General features: G+C 38.4%; 1 protein-coding gene across 4 annotated transcripts in view; it reads left to right on the forward strand.

Moving 5' to 3' along the window:
- Positions 1 to 16943, forward strand: part of LOC148863798 (WW domain-containing protein) — a 99087-nt gene extending 82144 nt beyond the window's left edge. For 2 of the 4 annotated variants that reach the window (XM_088979910.1, XM_088979911.1), the window contains 5 exons: positions 4261 to 4447; positions 6900 to 7013; positions 14141 to 14275; positions 14520 to 14571; positions 16451 to 16943. In XM_088979910.1, coding sequence (XP_088836036.1) covers positions 4261 to 4447; positions 6900 to 7013; positions 14141 to 14275; positions 14520 to 14571; positions 16451 to 16603 — 641 coding nt within the window. In that variant the 3' untranslated portion in view covers positions 16604 to 16943. The remainder of the gene's footprint in view (positions 1 to 4260; positions 4448 to 6899; positions 7014 to 14140; positions 14276 to 14519; positions 14572 to 16450) is intronic. The other 2 variants (XM_088979912.1, XM_088979913.1) reach the window with 1 other exon arrangement.
- Positions 16944 to 17211: the final 268 nt, after the last annotated feature.

The raw sequence follows: 17211 nt of genomic DNA on the forward strand, positions 1-17211 counted from the left end.
ACCAAGCTAAGCAGTGAAGTTGACTGCCACTTTGTGAGGGAGAAGGTGCTGAATGGAGAACTAGACATTACACATGTTAATACAGGAAATCAGTGGGCTGACTTATTTACAAAAGGCTTGAGTTGGGGAAGAGTGGACTACATATGTAACAAGCTGGTGAGTACTTGAGGGGGAGTGTTAGCGTAGGGGTATTTCTTTCTTTAGACCTAGATTAATGTTGCTGATCTGTAATGTGGTGTTGGAACCAGTGCTCCTAACTTAAATAAGGGCATATATGTCTTTTCAATCATTTTTAGTAATATAAGTTCTGTCTGGCCGACTGGGAGAGGTTTAGGTTGAGACTTCTAGTTCGAACCAGAATTTCCCCTTCTCTCTCTCTCTTTCTTCCACCTTTCTACCTCTTTCTACCTAACCGATCTCAGACAAATAGAATTCTAGGTCTGGCCGAATAACACTTTCCTTCTCTCTTTTTTTCTTCTCTTTCTTTTTCTTTCCCTTCCCTTTCTTTTCCTTTCCTTTCCTTTTTTTTTCCTTTTTCTTTTTTTTTCTGTCTTTATGTATAAGATGTGCATGAGGCATATGGCCTCTAGCATGCCTCATGAAATAAGTGCAAGAGGCGCACCTGAGGTGTATGCCTCAGAGGTGCCAGCGCCTCTGGCATACGCCTCAAGGTGTTCTGGGAGCTCCTTGCCTCCAGGCATATGCCTTCCATGCCTTTTACAACACTGGTTTTATTTTTATGAGTAGTGGTCCTTAGTTATGGGCTTGTTTTCTTAACTTTTATTATTGTTTTGAGTGCTGGCCACCCTACTAATGGTATTCATGTAATTGTTCTCACATTACAATTAAAGAATAAAAGATTACTTTGGGGGACAGGAGAGAGGTTAGAACTACTCTCTTCTTCCCATTTCTTCCATTTTCTTCCTCCATTGTTTCTTTTTCTTCCATCTTCTTCAATATTCTTCCCTTCTAATTTCTATTTTATTTCAGGTTATTGCAGGTGGGATCTACAACTGTCTTGTAGCCCCTTAAACTTATAACAGATCACTTCTTACCAATCTGTAGATGGTCTTCTCTGCATGTGACCAAACCATCTTAGTCTACTTTCCTCATTTTATCACCTACTGGAGTTACTCCTATGTTCCTTTTTACAAGTTCATTTCTAATCTTATCCTTTCTAGTTTTCCCACTCATCCATCAAAACATTCTCATTTTGTCACATTCATTTGGACATGTTTCTTGACTCCCCAACACTGCTCCATATGAGATTTCTAGCCTTATAATCATTTTATAACTTTTCCTTTTAAGCTTTTAGTAAGTGGTATTCTCCTATCACATAAGAATTTGGATGCGCCACTCCATTTTGCCCATCTTACTCTGGTTCTATGGTTGACATTCTCCTCAAACTCTCCCTTGTTATGGACTATTGTACCAAGGTAATGGTAGAGGCCACATTGAGATATCTCTTGGTCTCCAATCTTAAGAGTATCCTGATTTCCACTCATATCAATGATTTAAATTGTATATATTATGTTTTAGTCCTTTCAAAACCTCTTGTTTCTAAGGTCTTTTTCCATAAATCTAATTTTGAATTTAATCCTTCTTTAGTTTCATCATAACTGGAAACTCTGATTTCTTTCCCACTGGTTTTCTAGCATGGGTTGTCGCACTCTCATACCTGTTCTTAATTAGGTCTATACCTATTTTCTCATCCTGTCTTTTCCAAAACCCACCATATTATCTCTCTAGGAACTCTATCTTTTGCTTTATCTATATTAATAACTACTATATGAAGATCTCTCTTCTTCTTTCTAGGCTTTTCTATTAATTGTTTCAATAACATGATAGTTTCCATGGTTGACCACACATCATATTTATTTTTATTTTTTAAATTGAGATGGTGGTGATGCCAGATTTTTATTAGTGACAGCGGTCATATATTTTACCATGCAAAACTATACATTACTTAGCTGGCTTAGATCCATCAATTCATTTATGCTACCACTTTGACAAACTAGATCATTGGTTTGATTTGGTAAATGATTTATATGAATAAGATTAATCCATTGCTCTAGGGGACCATTTTGATGCCTTGATATTTGGGTTGATGGTATATCATTTGGATGGCCTAGATCAGTTGAAATCTTGGTGTCACTTGATGGTTAATCTTAACCCACTGATCTTAGGAGACCACTTTAATGGCTTAGATCTTTGGCTTGATTTGATATCTCATATAGATGAGCTAAGTTAGTTGATTTCTCAGTACATAATTGTTTTTTATTGATAAGCAAAGTATGAATTGTATTAATATGAGGAGGGTGAGAGACCCTCAAGGCTATACATGAAACCAGAGATACATAAAAAAATTAATCTCCCTCCTCTGATTCCTAAAACTGTCCATAGAAGTAGCAGAAAACATTTTCAAAATTCCCTCCCATCACATGAGCAACTACTCAATTTTTCCAATAACCACTTAAGGGGGAGATGACTTGGCTTCAAATATTCCTCTCTTTCCACACAGCCCAGATAGGGCAAATCCACAAGAATTTGCCTCTAAACCAGAATCCACTAACTATCCAGGCAGATAGCAAAATAGGCAGATTATAAGGAGCTATCCAAGTTCTTCCAAATAGCTGCATGAAATGATGCCAATTCTGGCGAATAAACCTGCATTGAATTAAAAGGTGGCTAATAGACTCCTGCTCCATCCCACATAAGCTGTGGATGTTGTTTAAGAGCCATGCCTTTAATCACCATATGGTCAATAGTCAAAATTCTGTCACCCATAGCTGTCCAGAGGAAGAAATTTTAAATAGGACCCGAATCTTCCATATCTATGCCCATGGGATCCCTCATCACTATACATAATTTGGATGGCTGAGATTAATCGACTGATCCTATGAGACCTTTTTTATGGTCCAGGTCTTTGGCTTATGTTCTACATTATTTTATTTGGAATTAGATTTTTCAGAAAATTTGGGGCTTTACTTGAATGGCAAAATTTAGTTGAAATCTTGGTATGTTGCTTGGATTGCCAAGATTAATTCCTTGCTTTTAGGAAGTCACTTTGTAGCCTAGATTTTGGGGTTAGTTGAGAATTTGGTATACCACTTGGATGGTTGAGATTTTTTTTCTAAATGATTGGATTGTTTAGTTTAGTTCACTGATATAAGGATATCACTTTCCTGACCTCGACAGTTGGATTGATTAATTCCTTATTTGGATTGCAAGTTGATACATCGTTTAGATGGATGCAATTTATTGACTAAGGTCAGGAAGCAATTTTGATGATCTGGATATTTGATTTATTTGGCTTATATTTTTTAGAAACTTTGATTTAATTGAAACTTTGGTATATTGATTGGATGGCCAGGATTAGTACGTTATTCTTAGGAGAGAACTTTGATAGCCTAGATTTTTTTTTGTTGTTGATTTGGTACATTTTTTTTTGGATGGCCTAGATTAGTTGAATCTCGGTACATCATTAGGAGGGTTGAGATTAATGCACTGATCTTTATAAACTACTTTGATTGTCCAGATCTTTGGGTTAATTCGGCCTATCATTTACTATACCACTTACATGGCAAATTACTTGAAACCATTGCACATCATTTGGATTTTCAAGATTAATTAACTGATCTTGAGGCATGAATTCAATGGTCTAGATCTTTGGTTAGAAGTCCTGACCAGAAATATTTCTTTCAGTAATATTAAATGGAGCTAAATTGGTAAAAAGGAAAATTGTCCAATAAAGCAAGACAAAGGCCTTTTAAGTATTTAAAATTACCAAGAACGCACGTAACATATATCTTACATCATGGATATAATATTGTCAAAAATTCGTTGGATTGGTGACAGAAGGGATTATTCATCATGATATGAAAGGCCAAGCCCTAAGGGGCTGGGTGTCACAAAAAATAGTAAAGGGGGCTGAGTTTTACACCCCCCAAGTACAAGGGAGGTCCCTATCATTTACCCAAGATTAGTTGGCCTGCTCCTTCTAAAGCAAAACCTGGTTTTGGTGGTGGATGGTGGTACTGGATCTACCTACCCTACGTGAATGCAATGCAAACATGGGGCAAATTTTGGTAAACCAAGTTAGATGCCCAAACAGGCCATATAAATATTGTCTTTTAGATCATCAAACTCAAGCTATATTCTGATGAGCATGCACTGTAAGGTGGAAATTATAATGACAAAATTAATTTCACTCCATGCATAAGATTGTCCTACTTATTGAAGCTTAATTTTTATTCACAGGTCAGAAGTATTACTATAACACAAAGACCCATGTTTCACAATGGGAACGGCCGGATTCCTCATTAGCAACCAGCTCACAACATGCTGAGGCAGATGATCAATCATCTATGCTAAAGAGATGCATGGGATGTGGTGGATGGGGTCTTGGCCTGGTTCAGACATGGGGATATTGCAATCACTGCACAAGGTACATTTTGAAGGGGTACTTTGCATGGATTAAGATAATCCTTTCATTTGAACTTCTTTGAAGCTCTAACCTATTATGAAAATTGTAACTTTATCCTGACAATTAGATAGAAGGTCAATTTTTAACTGAGTTGTGAACCTACTGCAATTATAAATGGGGATCGAACTTGAATTGATTTTAACACACTTGTTTTCCATGTCATCTTATAAGTAGTTAGCGTCGGTAACTTCAGCACTTGTACACTGTAAGTGGTGGATGATATAATCCAAGTTTAACTTTAAACTTCTGAACCAGGTAAACTATGTAGACCTTTAAACTTCTGAATCAGGTAAACTATGTATATGTTTCTCTTTGTTCATAAATTGATGAATAATAAAATCAAAGAGGTGCAATCCATGACTAAAAGAAAGGCCTAACCCCCAGTCACATCTAATTTAAAAGTAGAAAGTAATAATTTCTACTCAATACAAACCAAATGAATAAATAAGTCATTTAAAACTGATAGCAATGCAAGATATGCCAACTAGTGATCATTTCCATTATCATAAAATAAAAAAAGAAACCAAATATAATAAAATAATTCTTCTGCTTATCAAAAAAGAAAGAAAGAAAGAAAATAATAAAAAATAGGCTAATTGAATTTGTAAGGGGAACAAAATAAACTAGTTCCGTCAATTTTTTTTTCAAGACATGTGGATGAAGAAAGCTTCTCAAAACTATCTCTATTTGAACATGCTCAATTGGAAGATTAATGGAAAATTTGTTAAAATTCTGATGCAAAATGAATAAGTTAGTGCACTATTTAGGAATGTGATTTTTAGTCTTTAAAGCCAAAATGTCTGATTTTTTATGACAGTGAAATTGGATACTGAATACAGTACTTTACCTTTTCAAAAAAAAAAAAAAAGTATAATGTGAGCTTTGCTGCCAAGTGAAAGCCAGAAGCCTCAACACATGTTGATGAAGGCTATGACTCGTGCCCAACACATGTTTCTTATGAACAATTGATGCTAATTCGCAGGCATCAATTTGAGGGGGAGAAATACCCAACATTTGCTGTCTTTTTCTCTTCTCTACCTCTCGATTTGACTCTGAGACTCACCATCTCTAAACCAATATCCTCACAAAACAAAATTGTATCATCAGCAAATTGGAGGTGGGAAACTACTACTTTCAATTCTCTACCCCCTAATAAAGACCTTATGCATCTGTAGTCACAATAATACCACTCAACACCTCTGCCACTAAGGTGAATAGGAAAGGAGATAAAGGGTCTCCCTATCTAATTCCTCTCTTAGCTGGAAAGAAATCTTTTGCTATCCCATCTATAAGGACCGAGTAATGGACTACTGATAAAAAAAAAAAAAAGGATTGAGTAATGGACTGAGCTAACACAACCTTTCATCTAGGACCTCCATCTAACTCTATAACCTAATTTTTCTAGGACTTATAGCTAAAATTTTCAATCAACTAAATCATAGGGCTTTATTAGATCCAGCTTAAAAACCAACCCCTTTGATCTACTTTTCTTTTCTCCACAACAACATTCATTTGCAGTTAGGATTTAGTCCATAATCTGCCTTCTACAAAAGCCCCTTGGAATAGTGATATGACATAGGGCAGGGCCTACTAAATCCTTTCAGCCAAAACCTTTGAAATGATCTTGTAAAGACTCGCTATCAAGTTTATGGGTCTAAAATCCTTTGGAGAGAATGCCTCTTTCTTTTTGGGATTAAGGAGATAAAGGTGGCATTTGCTCCAAGAGAATTTGCCCTTTAAAGTAAAATTCATTAAATACTTCCAAAAGCTCCTATTTAATGAATTCCCAACACTCTTGGTACAAAGCCATAGAGAAACCATCTGGGCCGGGGGCTTTAGACGTGTCCATTGTGAAGATTGCTTCCTTAATTTCTTCCATTGAGAATCTTCTTTCCAACTCTTGTGCTTGCTTGATCTCTTCAGCTCTTCCAAAATTCTCTTTATTCCAAGCCTTTATTTTCTCTTTCAGAAAGTTTAGCTTCTTATAGAATCTCCGTATTTTCTTTCTCCTTTGGACTGATATCTTCCCACCATGTCTTTAACCTTTCCTTAAGGGATGGGTCCTCAAGCCACGTATTTTCATATTGAAGACAAGTTGCATATTCATAAACCAAAAAGATTCTGCAGAAAGCCTAAACAATATGGATAGATTTCCTGTGAATACTGATAGAGGAAAAAAAGTCTTGCTTAATTCTTCGGGGCATGCTATTACTTAATTATTGTTTATTGCAGTTAATCTTGCTTAATTCTTATCAGATTCAGAATCCTGCAATCAAGGTTCCTGCTTTTTTAACTTGACTTGGTTCCTTCTATATGTGTGATAGAGCTCTGACCATGACCAGAGCTATATATAAGTTGGCATTATTTTATTATCTTGTTATCTTTGCTTATAGGTGCTTTTTTAATTGTGCAGGGTTCTTGATCTTCCTTTCCAACAATACTTGGCACATGGTTCAACCGATCAGTCACAAACTGGGATTACTGCAACTAAAAAAGAAGCTCAAAACAAAGTGCCCTTTAAGCAAAGGCATGTAACTCGCTTTGTTACATAAATTTGGATGGAAGGTTATGGTTGTATGAGCAACTTGTGCCGGCTTGTTTAGTGCTGTCTCAAGTACTTGACATGTTTGCAACTATGTGCCTTCCCTTCCTCCCTCAACCTCTTAGATGATTAAAATCTTTCTTAGAGATAAGATATTAGAAAGTTAACTTTCCTTTGTCACACTTTCAGCAATCTTGTTAGTTTTCTAGAGACATTCATGCATATGTAAGGAAGATCCTGCTAGCCAAGAAAAAAAAAAAAATCTCTTTACCTAATGAAAGTTTGAAGGGACTGGATTGAACTTTTCAATAAAATAACTGATAAAAAATTCAATAAAATAAGCTTTCGAGTAACTTATTGTTTTTCAGAAAACTGTTAGAATCCAGTAACATTTACTACCATAGAGCTTAGTGTATGATGTAGGACTTTGCACAGTACTGGATGAATGCAGTTCTTTTTGTCTAAACATTCATCACATATCCTTATTTACCAAAACAAAATCCCATAATGAAATTTTGATCTTTATTGCACCTTATTCTTGTTCCTTTCTCTAATACCAGTGAGTCTGGTAAGTTCCAACTAATTGAGACCTCTGTCAGGCGCATACCAAATTAATCAATGCCTTGGGCTTTCAGAATCCTATTTCAAATGTTGCTTTGCCAAAGACTTGCAAAGCCTATTACTTGAAGAGGGGTAATTCTTTGTTGCTACACATTACCTTGATGAAACAAAGCTGCACTTGTAACTCCTATAGTTGTGATTCTTGTATCTCTAACAAAGCATAAATTGAATGATTTTCTCATACACCTCGACTCGGGAGGAAGTAAATCAGAGTTGAAAACAGCCCTTTGAAGTATGGGACTGTGTAAGATTAGATGAAAACCAGAAAAACAAACAAATGAGAAGATTGGAGAAGATAAGAGAGAGAGCTGGCGGCAAGGAGTGTTAGAGGATGAGAGTTTCGAACTAACTCTTCCTCTAACACTCTAATACAATTTTATTAAGTTAATTCTTGAATAATTACAATAGAGGCCCTTGGTTGGGCAAGAAATTACATAAGCACAGCATGGAAGAGTATGGGCTCAGTATAAGGCCCATTAAAGATAAGAACATAAATATAACATAGAATAACAGCCTATGGGCCATTCGGCCCATCTTCTCTACACAAATGTTGCTTTGCCAAAGACTTGCAAAGCCTATTACTTGAAGAGGGTTAATTCTTTGTTGCTACACATTACCTTGATGAAACAAAGCTGCACTTGTAACTCCTATAGTTGTGATTCTTGTATCTCTAACAAAGCATAAATTGAATGATTTTCTCATACACCTCAACTCGGGAGGAAGTAAATCAGAGTGTTATTTGGTGTTCTTCCCTCCTGGGCTAGTTTATCATGGTTCCTTGTCCAGGGTTTGGGATCTCTTTCGTACCATTGCTATTTTGGGATTTTTCCAGCCATGGGACTTAACCTCATGGTGGTTCTGCTGTTTTCTTTATATTTCTAATTTTCTTTTGCTTTCAACTATCAAGAAAATTTTCTATTAATGGTTAAAAGAAACTTAGAGCAAACAAAGAATTGATAATATGCATTCAAGAAACCCAAGGCAGTAGAAAACCTTATGTGCTGATTTCAGCCAAGCTTCTTGTGAAAGAAAGAGTAGAAAGTTGGGGATTTCAGCAAGAGAGGAAAGGGGAGAAAAGAGAAGAAGGTCGACTAGGATTGGTTAACATAACCCTAGCCGCCAGCCCCTCATTCTATTTATAATTAACTTAAGTATGAGATATTACAAGGATGCCCTTAGTAGGGCGGCTACTGAAACTAAGTAATTATAGCTCTTTAAAAAATAAAAACTAATGGGCCCAAGGCCCAACAATATCTTAATTTAAAAGAAAATAAACTAAACACAAGTCAACCCACTCAACACTCCCCCTCAAGTTGGGAGTAGATGTCATACATCCCCAACTTGCGTAGATCATGCTCCAGCTTATTCTTTGCAACGCCTTTTGTGAGGACATCAGCAAGTTGCAGATCGGAAGAAATGTATGGAAGACAAACTTCTCCAGAAGTTACCCTTTCTTTGATAAAATGTCTATCTACTTCAATGTGCTTAGTTCGGTCATGCTGGACTGGATTATGAGCAATATTAATTGTTGCCTAGTTATCGCAATATAGCATCATAGGTTCTTCTGCCTAAACACCGATTTCTTCCAATAGAGAATGGATCCAGAGAAGTTCTGAAACTCCATGTGCCATGGCCCTATATTCGGCTTCTGCACTTGATCTTGCCACAACTGTTTGTTTTTTACTCTTCCATGAGACTAGGTTACCCCCAACTAGGGTGCACACTCCTGAAGTTGATCTTCTGTCATCGAGGCATCCTGCCCAGTCCGTATCTGTATAGGTCTCTAGCTTGAGCTGTCCATGATCAGTAAACAATATGCCTCTGCCTGGATGTCCCTTTAGATAAGCAAGGATCCTGTCAACTGCCTTCCAGTGCTGGTCTCGTGGAGCATGCATGTATTGGCTCACTACACTTACTGCATAGGAGATGTCCGGTCTTATCATACACAAGTATAGTAGCCGACCCACAAGTCTTTGGTACCTCTCAAGGTCCTTTACTGGTTCACCTTTTGATGCACTGATTTTATGGTTCTGATTAATGGGGGTGTTAGCTGCCTTTGTTCCAAGTTTCCCTGTTTCTTGGAGAAGGTCCAAGACATACTTCATTTGAGAGATAAAAGTTCCATGTTTCGATCTTGCAACTTCAATGCCCAAGAAGTATCTCAGTTCTCCAAGGTTCTTAATCTCAAATTTCTTATGCAGGTTCCTCTTCAGACTATCAATCTCACTCAGATCATTCCCAGTGACAACAATATCATCCACATAAACAATTAGGATTGACACCAAGGATCCCCTACGCTTCACAAACAAAGTGTGATCAGATTGAGTTTGAGTGTAGCCAAAAACAATCATGGCCTTTCTGAATCTGTCAAACCATGCTCTGGGAGATTGTTTCAAGCCATATAGTGACTTCTTCAGCTTGCATACCTTTCCCTCTTTAGCATTATCATAAAAACCAGAGGTCATCTTTGCGACTGGTGCAAAGGTCTCTAGATAATCAATGCCATAGGTCTGTGTGTATCCTTTTGCAACAAGTCTTGCCTTGTACCTCTCTATGCTTCCATCTGCCTTATATTTTACTGTGTAAACCCATCTGCATCCAACTGCCTCCTTGCCTTCTGGTAGGTCCACAATCTCCCATGTCTGATTCTTAATCAAAGCTTTCATCTCTTATTGCATAGCTGTCTTCCACTCAGGTTTGGAGAGAGCCTCACTAACACCCTTGGGTATAGACACGGAATCAAGAGAAGAGAGAAAAGCACGATAGGAAGGAGAAAGTCCATTGTAGGATAAGTATTGTGATATGCAATGAGTAGTGCACTTTCTCTTCCCTTTTCTAAGAGCAATAGGGAGATCAAGGTTATCTGTAACAGTGTTAGTGGGACCAATGGGAACTGAAATAGTAGAGGGATCAAGAGGAATACTTGGATTTGTATCAGCCGAATCTGGAGTCTCCAAGGGATCGACAGGAAGTGGTGTGAGTTCTGCCGTAGTGGAATCAACCTCCTTATGAAGTCTCTGCCGTGAGTAATACTGTGAGACGGAACGCAAAGGGGGTGGCAAGGTAGGTGATATCGGATGGTTGTCAAGCACAGTAGTAGACACAGGAACTGGAACTGGAACTGGGAGAGGGATAGACTGCTGACTTGCTTCCCCAAAACACTCCCCCTGAGAAGGATTCCTTGAGAAGAAGTATGTAGATTCAAAAAAAGTGATGTCCATAGTAACAAACCGGTTCCCAGAGACTGGATCATAGCAGCGGTACCCTTTCTGATTCTCTGCATATCCAAGGAAGACACATTTCGTTGCCTTGGGATCAAGTTTCGAATGGTAAGGACCAAGAATATGCGCAAAGCAGACACAACCGAACACCCTTAGGGGATTATGAAACATCTCCCCCTGAGGAAAAAGAAGGCTGAATGGAGTGCTGAATCCAAGTAAACGAGAAGGCATCCTGTTAATCAGATATACTGCCGTGAGAACAGCATCACCCCAAAACCGAACCGGAACTGTCGCTGTGATCATCATGCTTCTTGCCGTCTCAACAATGTGTCTGTTCTTTCTCTCTGCAACACCATTCTGCTGTGGACTGTAGGAGTAGCTACTCTGATGGACAACACCATACTCCAACAGATATGAGGCAAGATGTCTCTCAAAATATTCTCTAGCATTGTCAGATCTGAACATCTTGATTCTAGTTCCAAACTGTGTTAATACCATCTGATGGAATTGCCTCACTAAGGATGGTACCTCATCACGTGATTTCATCAAGTAAATCCAGGAATATCGAGAGAAATCATCCACAAACAGAAGAAAATAGCGATAGCCGCCCATAGAGGGAACATGATAAGGGCCCCACACATCCGAATGAATAATATCAAAAAGAGAAGAACATCTTTTATTACTCGATTTAAAAGAGTGTCTACAGAATCACAGACTCAAACAGTTTTGGAAACAAAGAACTTAAAGAAGAAAAAGACAAATGACCCAGACGATTATGCCAAAGTATAATCATCCACAAGTTTTGACTCACTGTCCTTGCAAACATGATGACTTTGGTGAATTGGAAGAGTATCCAGGAGGTAGATTCCATTCACTTCACGACCACTCCCAATCGTCCTCTTTGAATCCAGATCTTGCAAAATACAATGTCCAGGAGAAAAAAATTACTGAGCAGTTCAGATTCTTAGTCAAACTACTAACAGATAACAAGTTGGTGCTCAATCTAGGAACGTGGAGGACAGAGGGTAAACAAATGGAATCATTAATCTTGACAGATCCCTTCCCAGCAATAGGAACATGGGATCCATCAGCTGTGGAGACCCTATCTCTGCCAGAATTGTGCTGGTAAGAGGAGAAAATGGTGGAGCAATGGGTCATGTGCTCTGAGGCTCCAGAGTCTATAATCCAAGGAGATCTCTCCTTACCTGAAGCAGAAACATAGTTTGCAGTGACGTGCACTACCTGTGTGGGCAAGGGAGGTAGAGTGAGTTCCACCTGTGCTACCTGTACCTTGTTGTCCGGTTGCGGCTGAATTGGAACTAGTTGTATCCCTCTGATTCAGAAGTAACCCAAACCTCTCAAGCTCGGCCCTTACTGCAACCGCTGCAACAGACTCCAAGGCAACCGTAGTAGGGGGGCCGGAGTGTCACCAGTAACTGCCATATGTGCATTTCCTCTCTTATTCTTCAATTTAGTCGGCACAAGATGTGGGTGAAGCTTCCAGCAAGTATCTCTTGTATGCTTTGGTTTCTTACAGTAGTCATAGACTAAGTCCCTTTTGTCTTCCTTCTTGTTCTCATTGCCATTTTGTTTAGGTTTCACAGCACTTACCATAGTAGACTGATCAGACATGAGATTCTTCATCATTACATCCCTCCTGCACTCCTCTCCTGAGACGAATGCATATGCTTGGGAGGGAGTGACACTGTCCCTGGAAAGAAGATGTTGTCGTGCAATGTCATATCAGGATTAAGGCCAGCAAGGAATTCGAACACCCTATACTTCTCTAAGTGTTTTTGATAGGTAGCTGCATCCTTGGTGGTTTCCCAAGCAAAGGTCTCTAGATGGTCAATCTCCTGCCACAGGGTCTTAAGGACTGAAAAATAAGCTGCAACAGATCTATCTCCCTGCTTAGTAGCAATAATCTGATTTCTCAGTTGATAAGCCCTAGCAACATTCTCCTTCTGTGAATAGGTCTCTGTAACCCCATCCCATATCTCCTTAGCAGTGTTTGCCCATAAAAAGTTTTTACTTATATGTGGCAACATAGAATTACACAACCATGTCATTACCATATAATTTTCTTGCACCCACCGGGAGTTGCCAATTTCGGGTTTTACCTCTTCACCAGTAATATACCCCAATTTTCCACGAGCCCCAATGGCCATCTTTGCAGATTGGGACCATTCTAAGTAATTTGTACCATCCAACCTAACTGTAGTAATGGTTCCGGTTCTGAAGGGGTCTCCAGCACCTCCTCCCACTGGTCCCATTTCATTCCCGGGCTTATATTCAACTTTGTGTCCCTCCATGTGTCTCAAAGAGGTCCAGAAAATAGCTAAAAAATGCAACAAGAATAAACAGAATACCTTCTGGAACCAACGACACTTCTTTGGTGTCCTGGACTTTCTCCCCACGAAAGATTCCTTTTCGGTGGGATGGGGAGAAGAGAGAGAAGAAGCAACTGCCCTCTCTAGAGGCCTCCAAACCACATGGAACTTGAATCGCCCCTTACTAAAAACCCAGAGGAACCCTAGAAAAATAGGGCGCCACTACCTAGGTCAAAATTGAAGAGTCCAACAAAAACATGGCTCTTCCCCTTTCTGTAGTTTTTCCTGATTCTGATGAGAAACCCTAGACCAGCTACAGGGCATACAGATCCATCAAGAAAATCCAAAAACTGGGCTTACCTGAAAGCTTCGATCAACCTCTTAAAACTCCATGTAGTCGGCCGATCTAGGGCTGCAGGAATAAATCTCTTTAAGAACCTTCAACCTGCTCTGATACCAAGTAGAAAACCTTATGTGCTGATTTCAGCCAAGCTTCTTGTGAAAGAAAGAGTAGAAAGTTGGGGATTTCAGCAAGAGAGGAAAGGGGAGAAAAGAGAAGAAGGTCGACTAGGATTGATTAACATAACCCTAGCCGCCAGCCCCTCATTCTATTTGTAATTAACTTAAGTATGAGATATTACAAGGATGCCCTTAGTAGGGCGGCTACTCAAACTAAGTAATTACAGCTCTTTAGAAAATAAAAACTAATGGGCCCAATGCCCAACAATATCTTAATTTAAAAGAAAATAAACTAAACACAAGTCGGCCCACTCAACACATACTAAATTGAATATGTATTTCCCAAATTAATTGTATTTGGTTTTATTTTGTATGAAGCCAATGTATCTGCTGATATAGAAATTTACCCTCATTTGTTTAAACATGCACTATTTAAAAGGAAAAAACAGGAAGGTATGATAAAGGAATTGATTTATTCCAGTTTGGATCCTAGGCCCAATTCAAAACCATCTGGAAAAGGCAATAGAAGAGAAAACAGGAGACGTCCGCAGGCCGAGGATGATGAGTTAGATCCTATGGATCCAAGTTCTTATTCTGATGCTCCTCGAGGTGGCTGGTATGTTGTACAACTCCCTTTCAAGCATTGATTGCTTCATAAAGGAAGCTGCATATTTTTGCATTCTTTCTCACAATACACATGTGCATGTCTATTTGGTTACTTTTTTTCATTCATTTCATGAATGAGAACGCTTTTATAGCTTAAGAATGGCTAGGATTTTGGATAGATGTTGTATACTTTTTTTTTTTGGGCTACATGCAGATAGCCCAAGACTCATTATAATCAGTTGTTGATTTTACAGGGTAGTTGGTCTCAAAGGAGTACAACCAAAAGCAGCAGATACCACTGCCACGGTATGTGATGTACTTGTAGTCTAGTGCATATGACAAAATGATTTACTAAACATGTCATGCACATCTTTCTGAAAGAAGTTTGACCATGGTGAGTTTGTTTTGAAAGCATGCACGATAACATAGACATGAAAATCATAGAAAGCACTAGACCTGTTCATGGGCCGGGCCGGGGCCGGGCTCGGTCTGGGCTTTCACTTGTCACTAATGAAAATATACTAGGCCCGAGCTCAAGCCCGAGCCCGAAGCCCAACCTAATTGAAAAAAAAAAACAAATTTCCCTATGCAAATTAGAATTAAAAATTCAGATAGTATTTTTTTTCTATTTAAATGAACAGTGGGCCTACAAGATGGTATTTTTCCCTTTCTTTTATATTTTAAAACACAATTTTACATTCTTAAATCAAAAAATTATTCAAATGGACATAATCACATAACTAATTTTAAGTTTAATATTAGGTCGGGCCGGGCTATTTTGACAAAACCCGAGCCCAGCTCGAATCTATTGTGGGTCGGGCTTTTTGGCTCGAATTTAAGCCCGCGGGCCTATAAGCATGTTCAAGCCCGTCCGAGGGTCGGGCCGGGCCGGGCTGGCCCGTCGGGCCACCCGACCCATGAACAGGTCTAGAAAGCACTAATACCATTTTGTGACCCTTGATCTTTCACAATAACATTGAGAAAATTTATAGGCAGTGTTCCACAGACACATTACACACGCACACAGTGTGCATGCGAGAGAGAGAGATTATCTTATATTTTGGTAGTCATTTTCAACTGCCCCATGCTTGCCATACCTAGGCAGGTCAGTACCACCAGTCCAGTGTCCAACATATGCTGTTTTTTTCCTCTCTTTTTTTTCACCTTCTTTTTAAGGAAAAGAAGGTGAAAAAAAAGAAATGTACTTGCTGTCCATGCATTTTCCATCTTTATTTTTAGGATTTGCTGTCCATGCACTTGCTTCCTAAAGAAATGTACATCAAACCTTTAAGTTGTAGTCTCTAAAAGTTTTTTCTACCAAAGTATAGTTGGTTTGGATCACAACACAAATACTGGCATGTAGGCATACACATGTGGGAAAGAGGATACACTGTTATGTTCATTAATATGGCTATTATTTTTTACTGATATACTAGGACAACATGTTCCCTTAGTGCTCCTTTGTTCATGGGCAAACTTCAGCCTAAGAAACCTTGCCTCCAGAAAAATCCATTGTGAAAATCATTGATATGGTCACTACTTTATTTTCACTTATAATTGGGAATGTGGAACAAAATCTTCGCAAAAATTTTCCTCCAGTGGAAAACTTGTTCCCACTAGGTCCTCTTTATATTCAATCTCTGCCCAATTACCAATGGCTTTTTAGACATCCAGTTGCCTTTTCTATTGATTACTGTTATTATAGTTCTTTGCTGTATTGAATATTTGTTTTTCTACTTTTTACAAAGTAACAAAACCAAAACATTTTTTTCTTTTAAAGCATTTTCCATCTTTATTTTATTTAATTCATAATTTGTTCTTTCGAGTTTTGGGCAACATGATTTTTGAAGACTTAAGTTTCGTTTGTCATAAGAGGATGAAAGAATATAAAGAAATATTTTTTTTTGTTTTTCTTAAACAAAAAAATATTGAGGTAACACAAGATGGGGTTTGTGCTACTACCTCCAAATATGCTATTATTATTTGTGTTCCTTTGCAATGCACCAGTTGTTGGGTTCTATGTTAACCATGTTTAGTACACATGGAAACACAGAGATGCTTGCAAACACGTATGTATGTGAATCTTGCATTACAGATCATACAACAGTAACCTGGTTGCTAGGTATGGTCAAAGCATCAAGTTCACAATTCATGCTAACATTTAGGTTGGTACCACAAATTTCAGGGTCCTCTCTTTCAGCAACGTCCATACCCATCTCCTGGTGCTGTCCTGCGAAAGAATGCTGAAATTGCCGCACAAACCAAGAGGCCTAATTCTCATTATACACCCATATCCAAGAAAGGAGATGGAAGTGATGGTCTTGGAGATGCTGACTGAGGCTGTTTGGATTATACGACAGGCTGATACAGGTGCATAGTTCTGTTTGCTTTTGTAGATTTGATGGATATTCCTAAGTTGTCCAAATTATCTGGTGATGTAAGAACGAACTTAAAAATTTCCACTTGACAAAATATAGTGTATCATCACCTACCCACCAGCACCAATCCATGATAACGTGATCTGGTCAGGAGAATAATGTTATATCCAAAGCTGCAAAACTAGTCACTGTATAGATGCATCTTTTCAGTGGTACCATTATCTCCATCAAAGCAGTTTATTGGGAAGTGATACATCTCATTTTGCAAAGCAATAATACTTTTTACTAGTGTTGCCTAAAGAAGGGTGGCTGACTTGTTTTCTGCGGAGAACATGCAAATATTCCTTTGGTTTGCAAATTTGGATGCGACTTTGGATTTAATTTTGGGGCTCTTGGTACTTGTCTGATTACTAGGTTCACTTTGGAGTATCCAATTGACAGTGCAAACACAATGTATAAAAGCTATGAACAAGTCTTGCCTGACTTACTTCTTGATTCGCTTCAGGAGTATTTGGTTGACAGTTTGAACACAAGATATTAAAGGTGTACAAGGTTGAAACTGCAAACA

The sequence above is a fragment of the Nelumbo lutea genome, chromosome 3, assembly GCF_056320005.1.
Source record: "Nelumbo lutea isolate HS-2025 chromosome 3, American lotus-T2T, whole genome shotgun sequence".
Taxonomy (NCBI): Eukaryota; Viridiplantae; Streptophyta; class Magnoliopsida; order Proteales; family Nelumbonaceae; genus Nelumbo; species Nelumbo lutea.